The sequence below is a fragment of the Phoxinus phoxinus genome (assembly GCF_949152265.1).
Source record: "Phoxinus phoxinus genome assembly, chromosome: 19".
In the NCBI taxonomy this organism is placed as follows: Eukaryota; Metazoa; Chordata; class Actinopteri; order Cypriniformes; family Leuciscidae; genus Phoxinus; species Phoxinus phoxinus.
In genome coordinates this window covers 32,553,716-32,568,486 of record NC_136894.1, presented here as the reverse complement: position 1 = coordinate 32,568,486, position 14,771 = coordinate 32,553,716, and the positions used below count along the sequence as shown (strand labels likewise).

The 14,771-nt window shown below is 41.9% G+C and overlaps 2 protein-coding genes across 3 annotated transcripts in view; one reads left to right on the top strand and one right to left on the bottom strand.

Annotated features, from left to right (window-relative positions):
- Positions 1-3,071: 3,071 nt before the first annotated feature.
- On the bottom strand, positions 3,072-6,257 carry LOC306987635 (E3 SUMO-protein ligase ZBED1-like). The gene is made up of 3 exons (XM_079592073.1): positions 5,022-6,257; positions 4,008-4,391; positions 3,072-3,743 (listed from the first exon to the last, which is right to left on the bottom strand). Exons 1-3 carry the CDS (start codon positions 5,685-5,687, stop codon positions 3,549-3,551), a joined length of 1,245 nt encoding a protein of 414 aa, XP_079448199.1. The 5' UTR covers positions 5,688-6,257; the 3' UTR covers positions 3,072-3,548.
- A 3,250-nt stretch (positions 6,258-9,507) lies between these two features.
- enpp2l (ectonucleotide pyrophosphatase/phosphodiesterase 2-like) overlaps positions 9,508-14,771 on the top strand; it is a 29,293-nt gene continuing 24,029 nt past the window's right edge. The window contains exon 1 of one of the 2 annotated variants that reach the window (XM_079592069.1): positions 9,508-9,681. In XM_079592069.1, the coding sequence (XP_079448195.1) occupies positions 9,664-9,681 (18 nt within the window). In that variant the 5' untranslated portion in view covers positions 9,508-9,663. The remainder of the gene's footprint in view (positions 9,682-14,771) is intronic. The other variant, XM_079592070.1, reaches the window with a different exon arrangement.

The window sequence follows — 14,771 nt, the reverse complement described above, 5'->3', positions numbered from 1 at the left end:
GTGTGATTAGGCCACACCCTTTCAAGTTTTGGGATTTCCAAAACCAGTTCCACCAGTGCTGACAAACCAAAGAATGCTGTTCGTTGTGATTCACAAACTTAGGGTGATAAACAACACCAGAAGGGAGTAACACTGACTGCACTTCACTGCGCGTGTCATTGATTAATTACATTTTTATTCAAAGTAAATGGCTTTTTTTCCACTTCTGAACACAAACAAATTCTTTGACTAACAAAGAATTGAAAAGTATGGGTTACCTAACAGAAAGTAGCCTTGCAGAGGAGAAACTATGCTCCATTTATGCAACGGAGTACTCTGTAGAAGAGTTCCTCAGGTATAGCCATACCTTTTGTGGGATGACCTGCAACTGATGGACTGTTTTTGGAGCGGCTCTCTTTTTACAGATGAGGAACCCTGTAATCCCACAGTGCCCATCATGCCTCATCACGTCGTGGCCGTCACACCAGTCTTCAGCCATCATGCCTGTCACCAGATCCATCTCGTGCTGGAAGAGACTAGTATCTTAGGCTGCACACGACTTTCCTGATTCCCCCGAGTGGCAACGTCCACAGAGGCTGTTTCTGATCTCTCCGTGTGCCCCGACGGCTCATCTATGGACATGGAGGCCGACACTGAACTCCCTACCTGTCCAGATACCACCATGGAGGTCGCCCAAGAATTCCCTGCTTTTGTTTCAACCAGAGAGAAATTCCAGAGTCCGGTCCAGAGAAAGAAATGTCAGTCATTATCATGTGACCTATGGCATCAGTTGCGTCGCTTCACCTCCATTCATAAATCCTCTCCTGTGGCCTCATGGGATAGTACAGTGTCCATATGTGCACTTCAGAATCTCGCCGGAAGAATTGGTCATCTACTCTTTTATCAGTACTGTGAATTCAGACATATACTTTAGTCACATATCGTTTATAGCCTACTATTGTAACGTGGCTGTTTTAGTTGAGACCGGCTGTAGGATCCAGATGCAGTGTGACATTTATTGAAACACAACTGAAACAATAACACCTTTTTTTCATCATTGATTCTGTTATTTTCCTGTCTATTACTGTAAAGCTTTGAAATATCTGCATTGTATAAAGTGCTTTAGAAATTTAGGTGACTTAACTACAACAACAAAATGATTTCTGTTTGCTGTGCAGACTTTGGGCTCAGACTACAGGAGTTTTAAAATCCTGACCAATTATGAAATATGGTTGCATTAGGCAGAAAAGGACAATCTTTACTTCTCCAGTAAATGTATCTTGATTTAAGAATGTTTAGATGTTTGTCCTGGAAACCAAGACAAGGAAGAACATTATTTGCACAGTGCATGATGTGGAATGTTAGAACGCATTTCTTACATTCACTAAACATTGTTTAAGTAACTTTACATCAGTACATCTAAATCAGGTCTATTGTGTTTGTCTCAAGACGTCACAGGTATGAAGTGTGTTTCTGTTTCATTTACAGTTAAACTCTGAAACGCCCATTCTTCTAAACATGTTTCACTAATGATGATGATGGAAAGAATCTGTGGTATGTTATTCATGTTTTCTTGTTGTCCAGGTGTGATCACTCAGTAACAGCGCATCTCTCCTGGAGTGAAGACAACGACGGTCTTTAGTCTTAGAGTGGCTGATTTAACGTTCTGTAATGATTATTCCAGGGATGTCAATCATAATGTTACTTGCAGTGACAATCTAGATAAAGTGCATTAAAATGAATTAGACTAGTGAATCAAACCCCGTCACTGTTTGTGTTTTCCTCTCAACTGATCAAACCTGATTCTCAGCAGATTCTGTACATCATCATCATCATCATCATCATCAGTCAAATATGTTTAGGAGAATCAGGGCGTCACTTTATAGGAAACAGAGACACAAACACATCAGACGTGAGAAACACACACTTTAACACACATGCGATGGGAGTTTACTGCCAGAGATTATTAGTAAAGAAAGTTATGCCACTGTATGCAGGAAAAAAACACCTTTCCAACAAAAGTTTGAAAATATCAAATAAAAATACTCTAAAAATAAAAAGGCCTATATACTCTCACAGCAAAACACATCAGCGGTTTTGTGTCATTGTAAAACGACACTTAGTTACTATGTTTGATGTAACATTACCGGCTAATTATAGCCTGTGATGTTGAGACGGGAGACAGTGCTTCATTGGTCAGGACAATGCTGTGGTCGTCATGGAAACACACCTCATGACAGGTTAGAGCAGTGGTGAGTAACACTGAATGTAGGAGTCACTGGTTTATGTCCCAGACTCCTCAGCGCTGCGTGTGAGATCATCACTGCCCTCTGCTGGCGGATCTGAAGTACTGGCAGATCTTGAGTCATGAGGAATACAGTTTTCCTGGATCCGGAAAACACTTCACAGCTCCACGCCAGCATCATCACACAAATCAACCCACTATATTTACATATCTATATTTGCAGAAAGCAAGATGTTTGTCTTTACATCTGCTTAACCGAGACTCATTCAGTGTCAATGTGCATCAGTGATCGAACAGCAGTCATGCACATTGAAGGGTTTTTGCTGAGAGCCTTTTCTCCCAAGGCAGGACCTGAGAAACAGAAAAAAGTGACATTTTAATATCCAACCTTTATTTGATCAGACTTACTACTGGTTAACAGATGAATTAAAGAAATAACAGGTCAGGCAAAACAACTAGGTGTCTCTAAATCAACACACATCTATTAGAAGAAGCTTTTAGTTGCATAATGTACAGTGTGATGTAGTTTACCTTAGCACTGGTGAGCTCTGGTCGTCTTGTCTGGATAGTGATCTTCATCCACAGATTAAATGATGGCATGATTATCGAGACTCGTGTGTGTTTTGGTTCAGATCGGTGTGATTAATCACTAACAGTGAGTATTACAGCCATTCATAATAGGGGTGGGACGATACAGGTACCTCACGATTCAATTCTGTGGCGATGTGTGGTCCACGATATGATAATATCACGATTCGCGATATCTACGATATTCAATATATTGGAAGAAATTTCATCAACGATATATCACGATATATTTGACTGAAAAGAAAAAGAAGGAAATAAAGAAAATTGTATGCATTTATTAATGCCAACATTTCCAACATTGTGCAAAGAAATACGCATTTGCATAATAACTCACTGCCTCCTGGTCTTAAATGTAAACACTACATCTAGACAGATAAAAGTGCATGAACATTACAAAACAACATGAACATTAACATGTGTAAACCATAATACTGAAACGTCAGTAGTAAGTTACTGTAAACAGTGGACACATCAAGGCATATTCTTCTTGAGGAACACTAACTGATCAGCATGCTCAGATGTAAGAGCACACCTCTGAGCAGAGATTATGTCACCGGTGGTAGAAAAGATTCTCTCTGATGGCACGCTAGTCCCTGGCACACACAGGTACCTCTGGGCCAGCTTGGCAAGGTGTGGGTACTTGCATGCCTCAGATTTCCACCAACCCAACGGCTCATCTGACAGTGGTAGAGGTGAGGATTCTTGATATTGCTGAACCTCCTTTTCAGCCTTGAAATTAAGTGATGATGGGGTCAGGGAAGATCTGGCATGCTGGAATGTTTGTCCAAGGAGGTTTGCAAGTGCGGATCTCCTTTTTTTTGGTGTGTGGTGGTCGGTCCTCATCACTGGTGTCATCAGCAGGACCACTCTCTTCAGTGCTTCCTCCCTCCTCTACATTACCATCAGACTGCATTCCCACATCTGCATTCCCCTGTAAGACAAAAAAGCATTTGGCACATCTTCATTGTTATTTTTGTTATTAATGAAATAATATGTTCATCACAACAAGAAATCATCATCAGCCCCTAATCATTTTAAAATTTAACACATCTTTGAACATGGTTAGATGTGGATGACATTTTTCTACCAGCAGTGCAAGAGTTGAAAGTTTAAAAGGTACAAATACAATGAGAATTTCAATGACCTAAGTAACTGCTGTTCAGTTTTTACAAGTTGTAATACAAGTTGTAATTACCATCAGGGCAGCAGCCTTGGACACAACCATGGCACACGTCTCCTGCACTTCTGAAGGCGACAAGAAGAGCATCGACTTAAACCTGGGGTCTAAGGCGGAGGCAACGTAGAGGAAGTTTTTCTCCTCTGCAGACATGTAGCGCTTTGATAGGTCTCCATGGATGGCACACTTTATGTCCTTGACGAGAGGGGCATCCTCAATTGTGCTGAGTGTGTCGCTCAGAAGTTGGGCGTGAAGAGGAGCAATGATGGAAACAGTTGGACTTTTCTCCTCACACATGCTCTTTGTTGCTACCAGCATTGGATGAAGGGCTTTCACAACCTCTTCTGTATTCTTGATGTCTCCATCAGTCAGGGTAGAAATGTCAGTGGTATTCTTTCTGACCTTTAAAGAAGGAAGGAAAAGAACAGAATTAAGTCAAAAGTTTAAACTTTATAATGCACATATTCCTTATTAATCCAGACCAAGAAGTCAGGAAAAAGCACTTTACACTAATGGTGCGTTCACACCGGACGCGAATAGCGCGTCAGGCGCGAGTGATTTCAATGTTAAGTCAATGCAAAGACCCGTTACGCGCGTAAAAAAATCCGAAACGTCAGATACATTTTTTTTAAATAGGCGCTATCTTTATAAACAAACCACAGATTTGAGCTTTAAACAACTACATTCTCGACTGAACTACTCTTAAAACTACATTTCGTGACACAATAACAGTAGTATTTTTTAATTTCCCGCAGCACTTGCCTCTCCCAGAAGAAGCGGATTTCGCCTCGGACGCGCGTCAATTTCGCTGCAAACGCGTGCTTTTACGCACGTCCATTTCGCTTTGGACGCGCGAATGCATTCAAAATGTTCAAGCGTCAAACTAGACGGGCAGGTGCGAATTTGACGCGCTATTCGCGTCCGGTGTGAACGCACAGTAAGGAACAAAATATATATCATGTTAACAATAATATTTTATAACACATTACAGTTATCATATGCAATTCAGTAACAAAACAATAAACCCCTTACCTCTGGAGATAAGAGGGCAGCAGTAACAGCTGGCTGTTGCTCAAGAAAACGGCTGATCATCTCATAGGCACTGTTCCAGCGGACAACAACATCAGTTATCAGCTTGTGGTGCGGAAGGCCTAACATCTTCTGGTTCCTCTTCAGTGCCTCAGCTGCTGAGGTGCTCCTGTGGAAGAATGTGCAAATTCTCCTAATTCTCCCGAGCAGTCGAGCGACATTTGGCAGTTTGAGGGCACGCTGCACCGCGAGATTCAAAACATGAGCGAAACAGCGAACGTGCGGATATCCAGCAATCTCAACAGCTACGGACATATTCGCTGCATTGTCAGTCACCACTGCTGGCTCTTTCTCGGTGAGCTTCCACTCGTCTACAGCCTTCTTAAGCACCTCTGCCATGTGAGCGCCAGTATGACTGTCATTCATAGCCCGAGTCTGAAGGACGTAGCTTTGGGCATCCCAGTTGTCGTCTATGAAGTGGGCAGTAATAGTTACGAAGGACTCGGTGGCCCTTGACGTCCAACCATCACAGGTTAGTGCAACTCGTTTAGCAGACCGGAGCGCACCCTCCACTTTGGCTCTGGTATCTGCATACAATGCAGGGATGACTTTGTCTGTAAAGTGCAGACAACTCGGTATGTCGTATCGCGGTTCCAGTGTTGTCAACATTCGGCAAAATCCATCATTCTCGACCACGCTGTAAGGGCGAAGGTCCTTGCAAATAAATTTGGCGATGGACTTAGTGACACTCTGTGCCCTCGGCGACCCAAAGGGGAGCTTTGCTTTGAACGCAGTAGTGATTGTCGGCTGACTTGGTTTGCCCTCATTATCACCTTGTAACACTTGCTTTTAATGCTACACAATTAAGGGACCAGAGACTTTCTCATTTCAATGAGCCAAGTGTATTTACAACACAAATTAACATACAATCAGTACTTTGTAATGTACATATAGTCACTCATTAGCAAGGGAAATATCAGACAGTTCAGTCTTTTGTAGCAGTGTCTTTAGTTACTTAATGTTCAGTCTTAAGTGAAGAAGCAAGATGAAACAGTACTTAAGTGCCATGTTGATGAAACCACCTCTGAGTTTCCAAGTAACAGTTATGTGAACTGTAGTTTGTGAATGAATCATAGAAGGCAAAAAGATGTTGTGGATAAAATGAAGACAGTTAATCCCTTTTTGGCCAATGTCCTATTGGTAGTTGAGCTTCCAGCTCAGCCTTGCACGTTGAACCCTCTGCATCAAACAAACAAATTAACTTAGTGCCACCATTAACACATTTACTCATCCCATATTTACATAACCCTTACCCAACATCATATATACAAATGAAGTACCAATAAGAGTACTTACAGTTGAGTTTAAGAACCTCAGGTTCCTCAAATGAAGGGAAAAAAGCAAGACAGCATCAGTGAGAAAGCTTCTCCATGTGGTTAACACATACTTCTTCTCTTCTCTTTTTATGCCACTAGGCATCTCACTGGCTAGAGCGCCCCTAGTGACAGGATTAATTAATACCCATACTGCAAACTAACGGGACCCAAAATGTAACTGTAAAACTGTTACAACCTGAGAGTAGTTCACCGTGATAGCGAACGAGGTGCATTTGCAGATTCGTAGTGTTGCTGTTATATTTTATCTTTGCAAAGCAGTTCTTGCAGATTGCATAGTCTTTATCCAGTGCCTTTCCGTCGACTGTCTCGTAAAACCCGAAGTGTCTCCACACTTTAGAGTGAAAACTAGCGGGTGAGTCTTTGATTAGTTTTTTATTGTTTTCTGCCATTCTTCTCGCTTCTCTTTTTTTCTGCAATTCTCAGTTGTTGTTAGTTAACTTGTGTTCTTCACCGGCCGCTGTTTGCGGCACTTTACCCCTATTTACTCGAACAGCGCCTCCCGCAAACAGAATGGTAGATATTGGGTAGTGACAGTGACACTGACAACGGGTAAATTAATCATTTTGTGTTGTAATAAAATATCGATATTGGGCGTTAGTGTATCGATTATTTATTGCGACAGAGAGCACAACAATATATTGCAATATAGATTTTTTTCCCCACCCCTAATTCATAACATCATAACTCCTTATTGTTTGCCTACCGCCTTAAGGTCCATCGTTCAGTTTGTTTACTGGTGAACTGGCGAGATGTGAGGGAACTGAACACTAAGGACAGTCTGACATCAATGTGGGCGTCAAAAAGAACACAATCTGAAGGTCAGAGGTCATAAGGTCACAAGGTCAGAAACAACAGTCCCCAACACCAGTTACTGACCACTCAATCTAGAAAGATTCAGAGAGAGAGAGTGAGCGAGAGAGAGAGAGAGAGAGAGAGAGCGAGAGAGAGAGAGAGTGAGAGAGAGAGAGGGAGAGAGCGAGAAAGGCCCAACTCACACTGACAGGAACAATATGGATCTCTACAGGTTCTGACTTGTGGGAAATCGGTTGCGTTTGCACTTTTACCGGAGTAAATATTTGCGGTCAACGTTCATTGTGCCTCCAGCTCTTCAAACAGCAGCAGACCAGATGAATCCAGCAGAACGGATCAGAACACAACTACAGATTCACAAGCTCAGTTCAGAACGCATCACTACTGTACTTACTGTAAAGAGTGCGTGTCTACAGAGACAAGCCTTTCCAACAGGATATTACAGCGGCATTACCTCGTTTAGCACTTCCATTAATGATCTCTGAAATAAATATAGTGATTTTAATCCAATTTACTGTAAAATGCTGTCAGTTTTGTCTTTTTTTTTAAAATCAAATAATGAGTAAGCACATTGCATTGTGGGAAACACTTTCTCACATGTTTGATCAGATTATATACAGTAAAAGTAGTAAATATTTCACATATATGGCAGAAGTATGCTAGTATGCGATTCCAAAGAGAATAACGGTTAAGGTTAAAAAATCGTTCTAATTCCATGAAAATAGCGAGTCCATGCTACAACTCGAACAATATCGTTGAAATCACTTTCAGAATCATTTTTTCCCAGTTGAAGAACGATAAAAACATTGACAGCCAATCAGAATCGACCCCAGTTTAAAAAAAAGCGTATGCATTTTAATCGGCAGACGGAAACCGCACACGCTTATAATAAACAGACCGATATTGTCCACTAACGAGGGGACGCTGATTTAGTTATCGTAACATCGTTGATGTGAAAGGCCCTTAAGTATTAGTACGCAATTACAAGCATAAGATGTGTGTGACTGTCGCAGCTTTAATTACACAGCAGAGCCCTGCCCCTCTGCTGTGTAATTAAAGCTGCGACAGTCACACACATCTTATGCTTGTAATTGCGTACTAATACGCATAGCGGAGGGGGGGGGGGGGGGCATAGCGGGGGGGGAGGGGTATAACGGAGGGGGAGGGGCATCAGACTTTGGCAGTGAATGATGTGGAATAATTTGCCCTTAGAAGTCAGGATAGCCCCTTCCGTGATCTCTTTTAAGTCACTTTTAAAAACGCACTTGTTTTCTTTGGCCTATAAATAAGGCTGTTTTATTTTTATTTTTTATTTTCTCCTTCGAGTACGATGCGGTATTTTCTATTTATCTAAGTCTGATACTGCTATTTCTGCTTATTATTGATGAGTCTGACACTGTTTTGCGACTCCTGTTTAAGGCTGTTCTTAGCTTGATGTACTTATGTTGTTTTGCTGTTACGCATGGTATTATTGCCTTTTAATTTTTGTAGTTCTGTAAAGCACTTTGGTCAGTCGGTGGCTGTTATAAAATGTGCTATATAAATAAAATGAACTTGAACTTGAACTTAATGACAAAATAACCTTATCAAATTATAGTATTTTTTTTCCCTACTATGGAAGTCAATGGGACCTGGTAACTGTTTGGTTACTGACATTTTTCAAAATATCTTCCTTTGTGTTCAGCAGAAGAAAGAAATTCATACAGGTTTGAAATAACTTGAGGGTGAGTATATGATGACAGAATTTAATTTTAAAGTGAACTTTCCCTTTAATTGTTAAAATAATAACCTTATAAAATATAATTCATACCCTACAGCTACACATTTGACTACATAGTGTCTAGTACGTAATTTGGGACACAATCCAGCCTCACCAGTGGAAGGCGTGATGATGTTGAAATCGTCCAATCAGACTCTCTGTCAGCTTCAAAACAATCTGTCAATCATCAGTGTGTGCGGGAACACGCCTGAGGACAGTTAAAACACACACCTGTCTCATCATTATTGCGTTACTAGATGGATGAACCGTTTTCCAAGAAAACCTCTGCATGTTGGAGCTCCTTCCTCTTTCCTGATTTCCTGATGAGTTTTCTGGGAATCTTCGGCAAGTCAGAGCAGCTCTGAGGAGTCATTTACCCGAAACACTCTATAACCCGCCTTCAAACGGCAAAATCGCTCAACTAAATATATAAAATAATTATAAATGTATAATAATATCAGTTCTCACACTTTAAATGACTTTTGCGTCGATACAAGAACTAATCTAATCTAGCGATACATTCGTCGCATCGCCTCAGAGACCGAGAGCTCCCGCGCATTCTCCGCGCATGCGCACTGAACGTCTGCGGTCGCGCGCTGGGTCACGAGCACCAGAGACGCACGAGCGCGCGCAGCAGCGGCGGAGCTCAGCGATCACTCAGGAGGATTAACACTGAATCATGAGCGTGGGAAAACTGGTAAGATTGCGATGATAACACGTTCTCTCTGCGGTAATAATGCGCGTTGACTCGAGTCGAGCTGAGAGGAGAGCACAGGCAGAAGTGTTGCAGATGTCAGTTGATGAGTTTTGTAATAAATCTTGGGTTTGTTCTGTGTGGGTCGCTTTGCAGGTCAGATTTCGCAAGCTGGTGTGTAAATACAAACTATTGAACAGTCCAGTGTGTTCACTTCTCCAGAACAACAATTCATACACAATACAAGTCATGCAAAACCTGTTTTAATATAAACGATTAAGCATGTCAGAAATCACTGTCATTATTAATTAATGCATCTTATTATGTCTATTTATATTCTTCTGTAAGATCCGTATTCATTCAAATTATATAAAAGTATATGAAATTCAGTCAGATTAGATTAAAATTTTTATTATTATTGTCATTATTCATAGGCAGTAAAACAGCAAATGTAAATGTGTTTAAATGAGGTACGCAGGATTCTCTCGACTGATCAAAACGTCCATTTTTTATGTTTTCTCTTGCGAACGTCAGGTCAGGTCAAATTTTTTTTTTTAGATATATTAAATAAGGTTTAGATGTCTGAGTGAAAATGTAATTATCATTAAAATTATTACTGTAACTGCCCTACAGCAAGCTTTATAGCCATTTCTGTCAAGATCATATTTTTAAAACGCAGCTGAGCTGTGACGTCATATGAGGGAGACGTGCCAAACAAGTTATATTCACGTATGGAGAGTTTTGAGTCTGAGGAGATGCAAAATCCCCCTCAAACCTATACGATGGCCACAGCCATACACGTTTGAGCCTCCCAGGCGGGAGACAGATGAGGAGCCAAACAGAAATGTAAATAATTCATATCGAAGAAACATAAATATCTGGTGTGAAGAAGAACCAGTGGAGAGTTGGTCAGGTGTCTGGTAAGTATAGGCGTAACGGTACATGTATTCGTATTGAACCGAAACGGTACGGGTGTCACGGTTCAGTGCATGAATATACACAGAGAATACACAGTATAAAAATAAATTAAACTCGCGTGCAAATTAATTAATGCGGAACTACTGTTATGCGCGGGTTATTTAGGGACACCTAATCTGTAGCTCCGCCTCAGCTCTGAAGATCCGGCTATAATGAACAAACAGGCTGCGATCGATGTCAATATTGCAATGCTGGAATATGTTGGTTGGTGTGTGTGTGTGTGTGTGTGTGTGTGTGAGAGAGAGAGAGAGAGAGAGAGAGAGAGAGAGAGAGAGGGGCGCGGGCGCGATCGACGTGCTTCTACTACAGTAGCATACACCGTAGGCACCGCATCAGCTGCCAGTCTCACTCGGGTTTTAAATCCCAATTTATAACTCATGAGATCTCCAACCGCGTAGTCCTTCTCAGTGAAATGGCCGCTGCAAATGACCGAAGTCTTGGATACCGAAGCAGCACTGAAGTCAGCGCGTTTGGTCCGAACAAAGTTGACCCAGGCACGGAACACAGTGGACTCTGTGACCGGTTTTAACGGTGTTTTTGCACCCAGCACAAACGCAGTAATTCACCATCGTGAAAATACGCCTGCGTATACTAACGACCCAACTTAAATAACTAACTAAATAACTAAATAAATGTCCTAATCACTAATTCTCTCGCTCTATCACTCGTACAATTATCAACACCGCTCAGCGAGATGGGGAGACGTCTCCCTCATATGACGTCAAACGATTCGTTTGGAATGAGGAGCAGTTTTAAAGCAGCCCTCAGTAAGATCGGGATTTCTTTGTTGTATCCTCGCGTTTTGCTCGGAGGTTTCTCGCTAGAGCTCCCCCCGCAGCTTCGGAATAGATATTTGACAACAACTGTTAAAAACTCGCTGGCTATTCTCAGACACTAGAGGCTTAGTAGATCAACGACATCAAAGCAGATGGGAAACTCTTTGCAACGTTGTCTTCATTCGGGTTCCGACAGCGTGAGGGAGCGCAATAATGACAGCATTATAGCAGATTTATTTTTGCAGTAAAGCAATTCTTTACCTCGCGAGACTTGGGATCACACGATACTTCCAGACGAAGAGGCCGGCGGGCCGCCGGCCCAAAGTTGCAAACGCTGTTTTTCCGCTCACGGGCACCAGGGGGGTGCGAAACCACCACCATTCAACCCAAAATAAGTAATATAACCATTTCAGTGACTCCGAAGTTGATCAGTTAAGGTAAAAAAGTTACTTAGTTCACCTTTAAGGGAGGACTGAAAATAACAAACTTTTTCATCTTATATTCTGCCTTTAGGAATCGAAAAACATACAAAACAATACATCAACTTGTCAAACGTGTATTTCCCCTCACTATTTTGTGTTAATCAAAATTTAAAATTTTACCTGACATACACACTTTAAAGAAACATCCCAGTATAATTCTTCAGACGTTGTGGAACGTTACTTTTGAATGTTCTCTGAACGTTCTGAAACTAGTAACATTTAAAAAAACGTCACCATTAACCCTGAACACAAACTTAACCCTGAACACACACTTAACCCTGAACACACACCGTTAACCCTGAACACAAACTTAACCATGAACACACACCATTACCGTGAACACACACTTAACCCTGAACACACACCATTAACCCTGAACACAAACTTAACCATGAACACACACCATTACCGTGAACACACACTTAACCCTGAACACACACCATTAACCCTGAACACAAACTTAACCATGAACACACACCATTACCCTGAACACACACTTAACCCTGAACACACACCGTTAACCCTGAATACACACCATTAACCCTGAACACACACTTAACCCTGAACACACACCATTAACCCTGAACACAAACTTAACCATGAACACACACCATTACCGTGAACACACACTTAACCCTGAACACACACCATTAACCCTGAACACAAACTTAACCATGAACACACACCATTACCGTGAACACACACTTAACCCTGAACACACACCATTAACCCTGAACACAAACTTAACCATGAACACACACCATTACCCTGAACACAAACTTAACCCTGAACACACACCATTAACCCTGAACACAAACTTAACCATGAACACACACCGTTACCCTGAACACACACTTAACCATGAACACACACACTTAACCTTGAACACACTTAACCCTGAACACACACTTAACCCTGAACACACACTTAACCATGAACACACTTAACCCTGAACACACACACTTAACCATGAACACACACCGTTAACCCTGAACACACTTAACCCTGAACACACACCGTTAACCCTGAACACACACCATTAACCCTGAACACACACTTAACCATGAACACACACCGTTAACCCTGAACACACACTTAACCATGAACACACACCATTAACCCTGAACACACACCATTAACCATGAACACACACTGTTAACCCTGAACACACACTTAACCATGAACACACACATTTAACCCTGAACACACACTGTTAACCCTGAACACACACCGTTAACCCAGAACACACACCATTAACCCTGAACACACACTGTTAACCCTGAACACACACTGTTAACCCTGAACACACACTGTTAACCCTGAACACACACTTAACCATGAACACACACTGTTAACCCTGAACACACACTGTTAACCCTGAACACACACCGTTAACCCTGAACACACACTGTTAACCCTGAACACACACTGTTAACCATGATTACACACTGTTAACCATGAACACACACTGTTAACCCTGAACACACACTTAACCATGAACACACACTGTTAACCCTGAACACACACTGTTAACCCTGAACACACACCGTTAACCATGAACACACACTGTTAACCCTGAACACACACTTAACCATGAACACACACTGTTAACCCTGAACACACACTTAACCCTGAACACACACTTAACCCTGAACACACACTGTTAACCCTGAACACACACTGTTAACCCTGAACACACACTGTTAACCCTGAACACACACCGTTAACCATGAACACACACTGTTAACCCTGAACACACACTTAACCATGAACACACACTGTTAACCCTGAACACACACTTAACCCTGAACACACACTGTTAACCCTGAACACACACTTAACCCTGAACACACACTGTTAACCCTGAACACACACTGTTAACCATGATTACACACTGTTAACCATGAACACACACTGTTAACCCTGAACACACACTTAACCATGAACACACACTGTTAACCCTGAACACACACCGTTAACCCTGAACACACACCGTTAACCATGAACACACACTGTTAACCCTGAACACACACCGTTAACCCTGAACACACACTTAACCCTGAACACACACTGTTAACCATGATTACACACTGTTAACCATGAACACACACTGTTAACCCTGAACACACACTTAACCATGAACACACACTGTTAACCCTGAACACATACCGTTAACCCTGAACACACACCGTTAACCATGAACACACACTGTTAACCCTGAACACACACTTAACCATGAACACACACTGTTAACCCTGAACACACACTTAACCCTGAACACACACTTAACCATGAACACACACCGTTAACCCTGAACACACACTTAACCCTGAATACACACTTAACCCTGAACACACACTGTTAACCCTGAACACACACTTAACCATGAACACACACTGTTAACCCTGAACACACACCGTTAACCCTGAACACACACCGTTAACCCTGAACACACACTTAACCCTGAACACACACCGTTAACCCTGAACACACACTTAACCCTGAATACACACTTAACCCTGAACACACACCGTTAACCCTGAACACACACCGTTAACCCTGAACACACACTTAACCATGAACACACACCGTTAACCCTGAACACACACCGTTAACCCTGAACACACACCGTTAACCCTGAACACACACTTAACCATGAAAACACACCGTTAACCCTGAACACACACTTAACCCTGAACACACCGTTAACCCTGAACACACACCGTTAACCCTGAACACACACCGTTAACCCTGAACACACACGGTTAACCCTGAACACACACTTAACCATGAAAACACACCGTTAACCCTGAACACACACTTAACCCTGAACACACACTTAACCCTGAATACACAC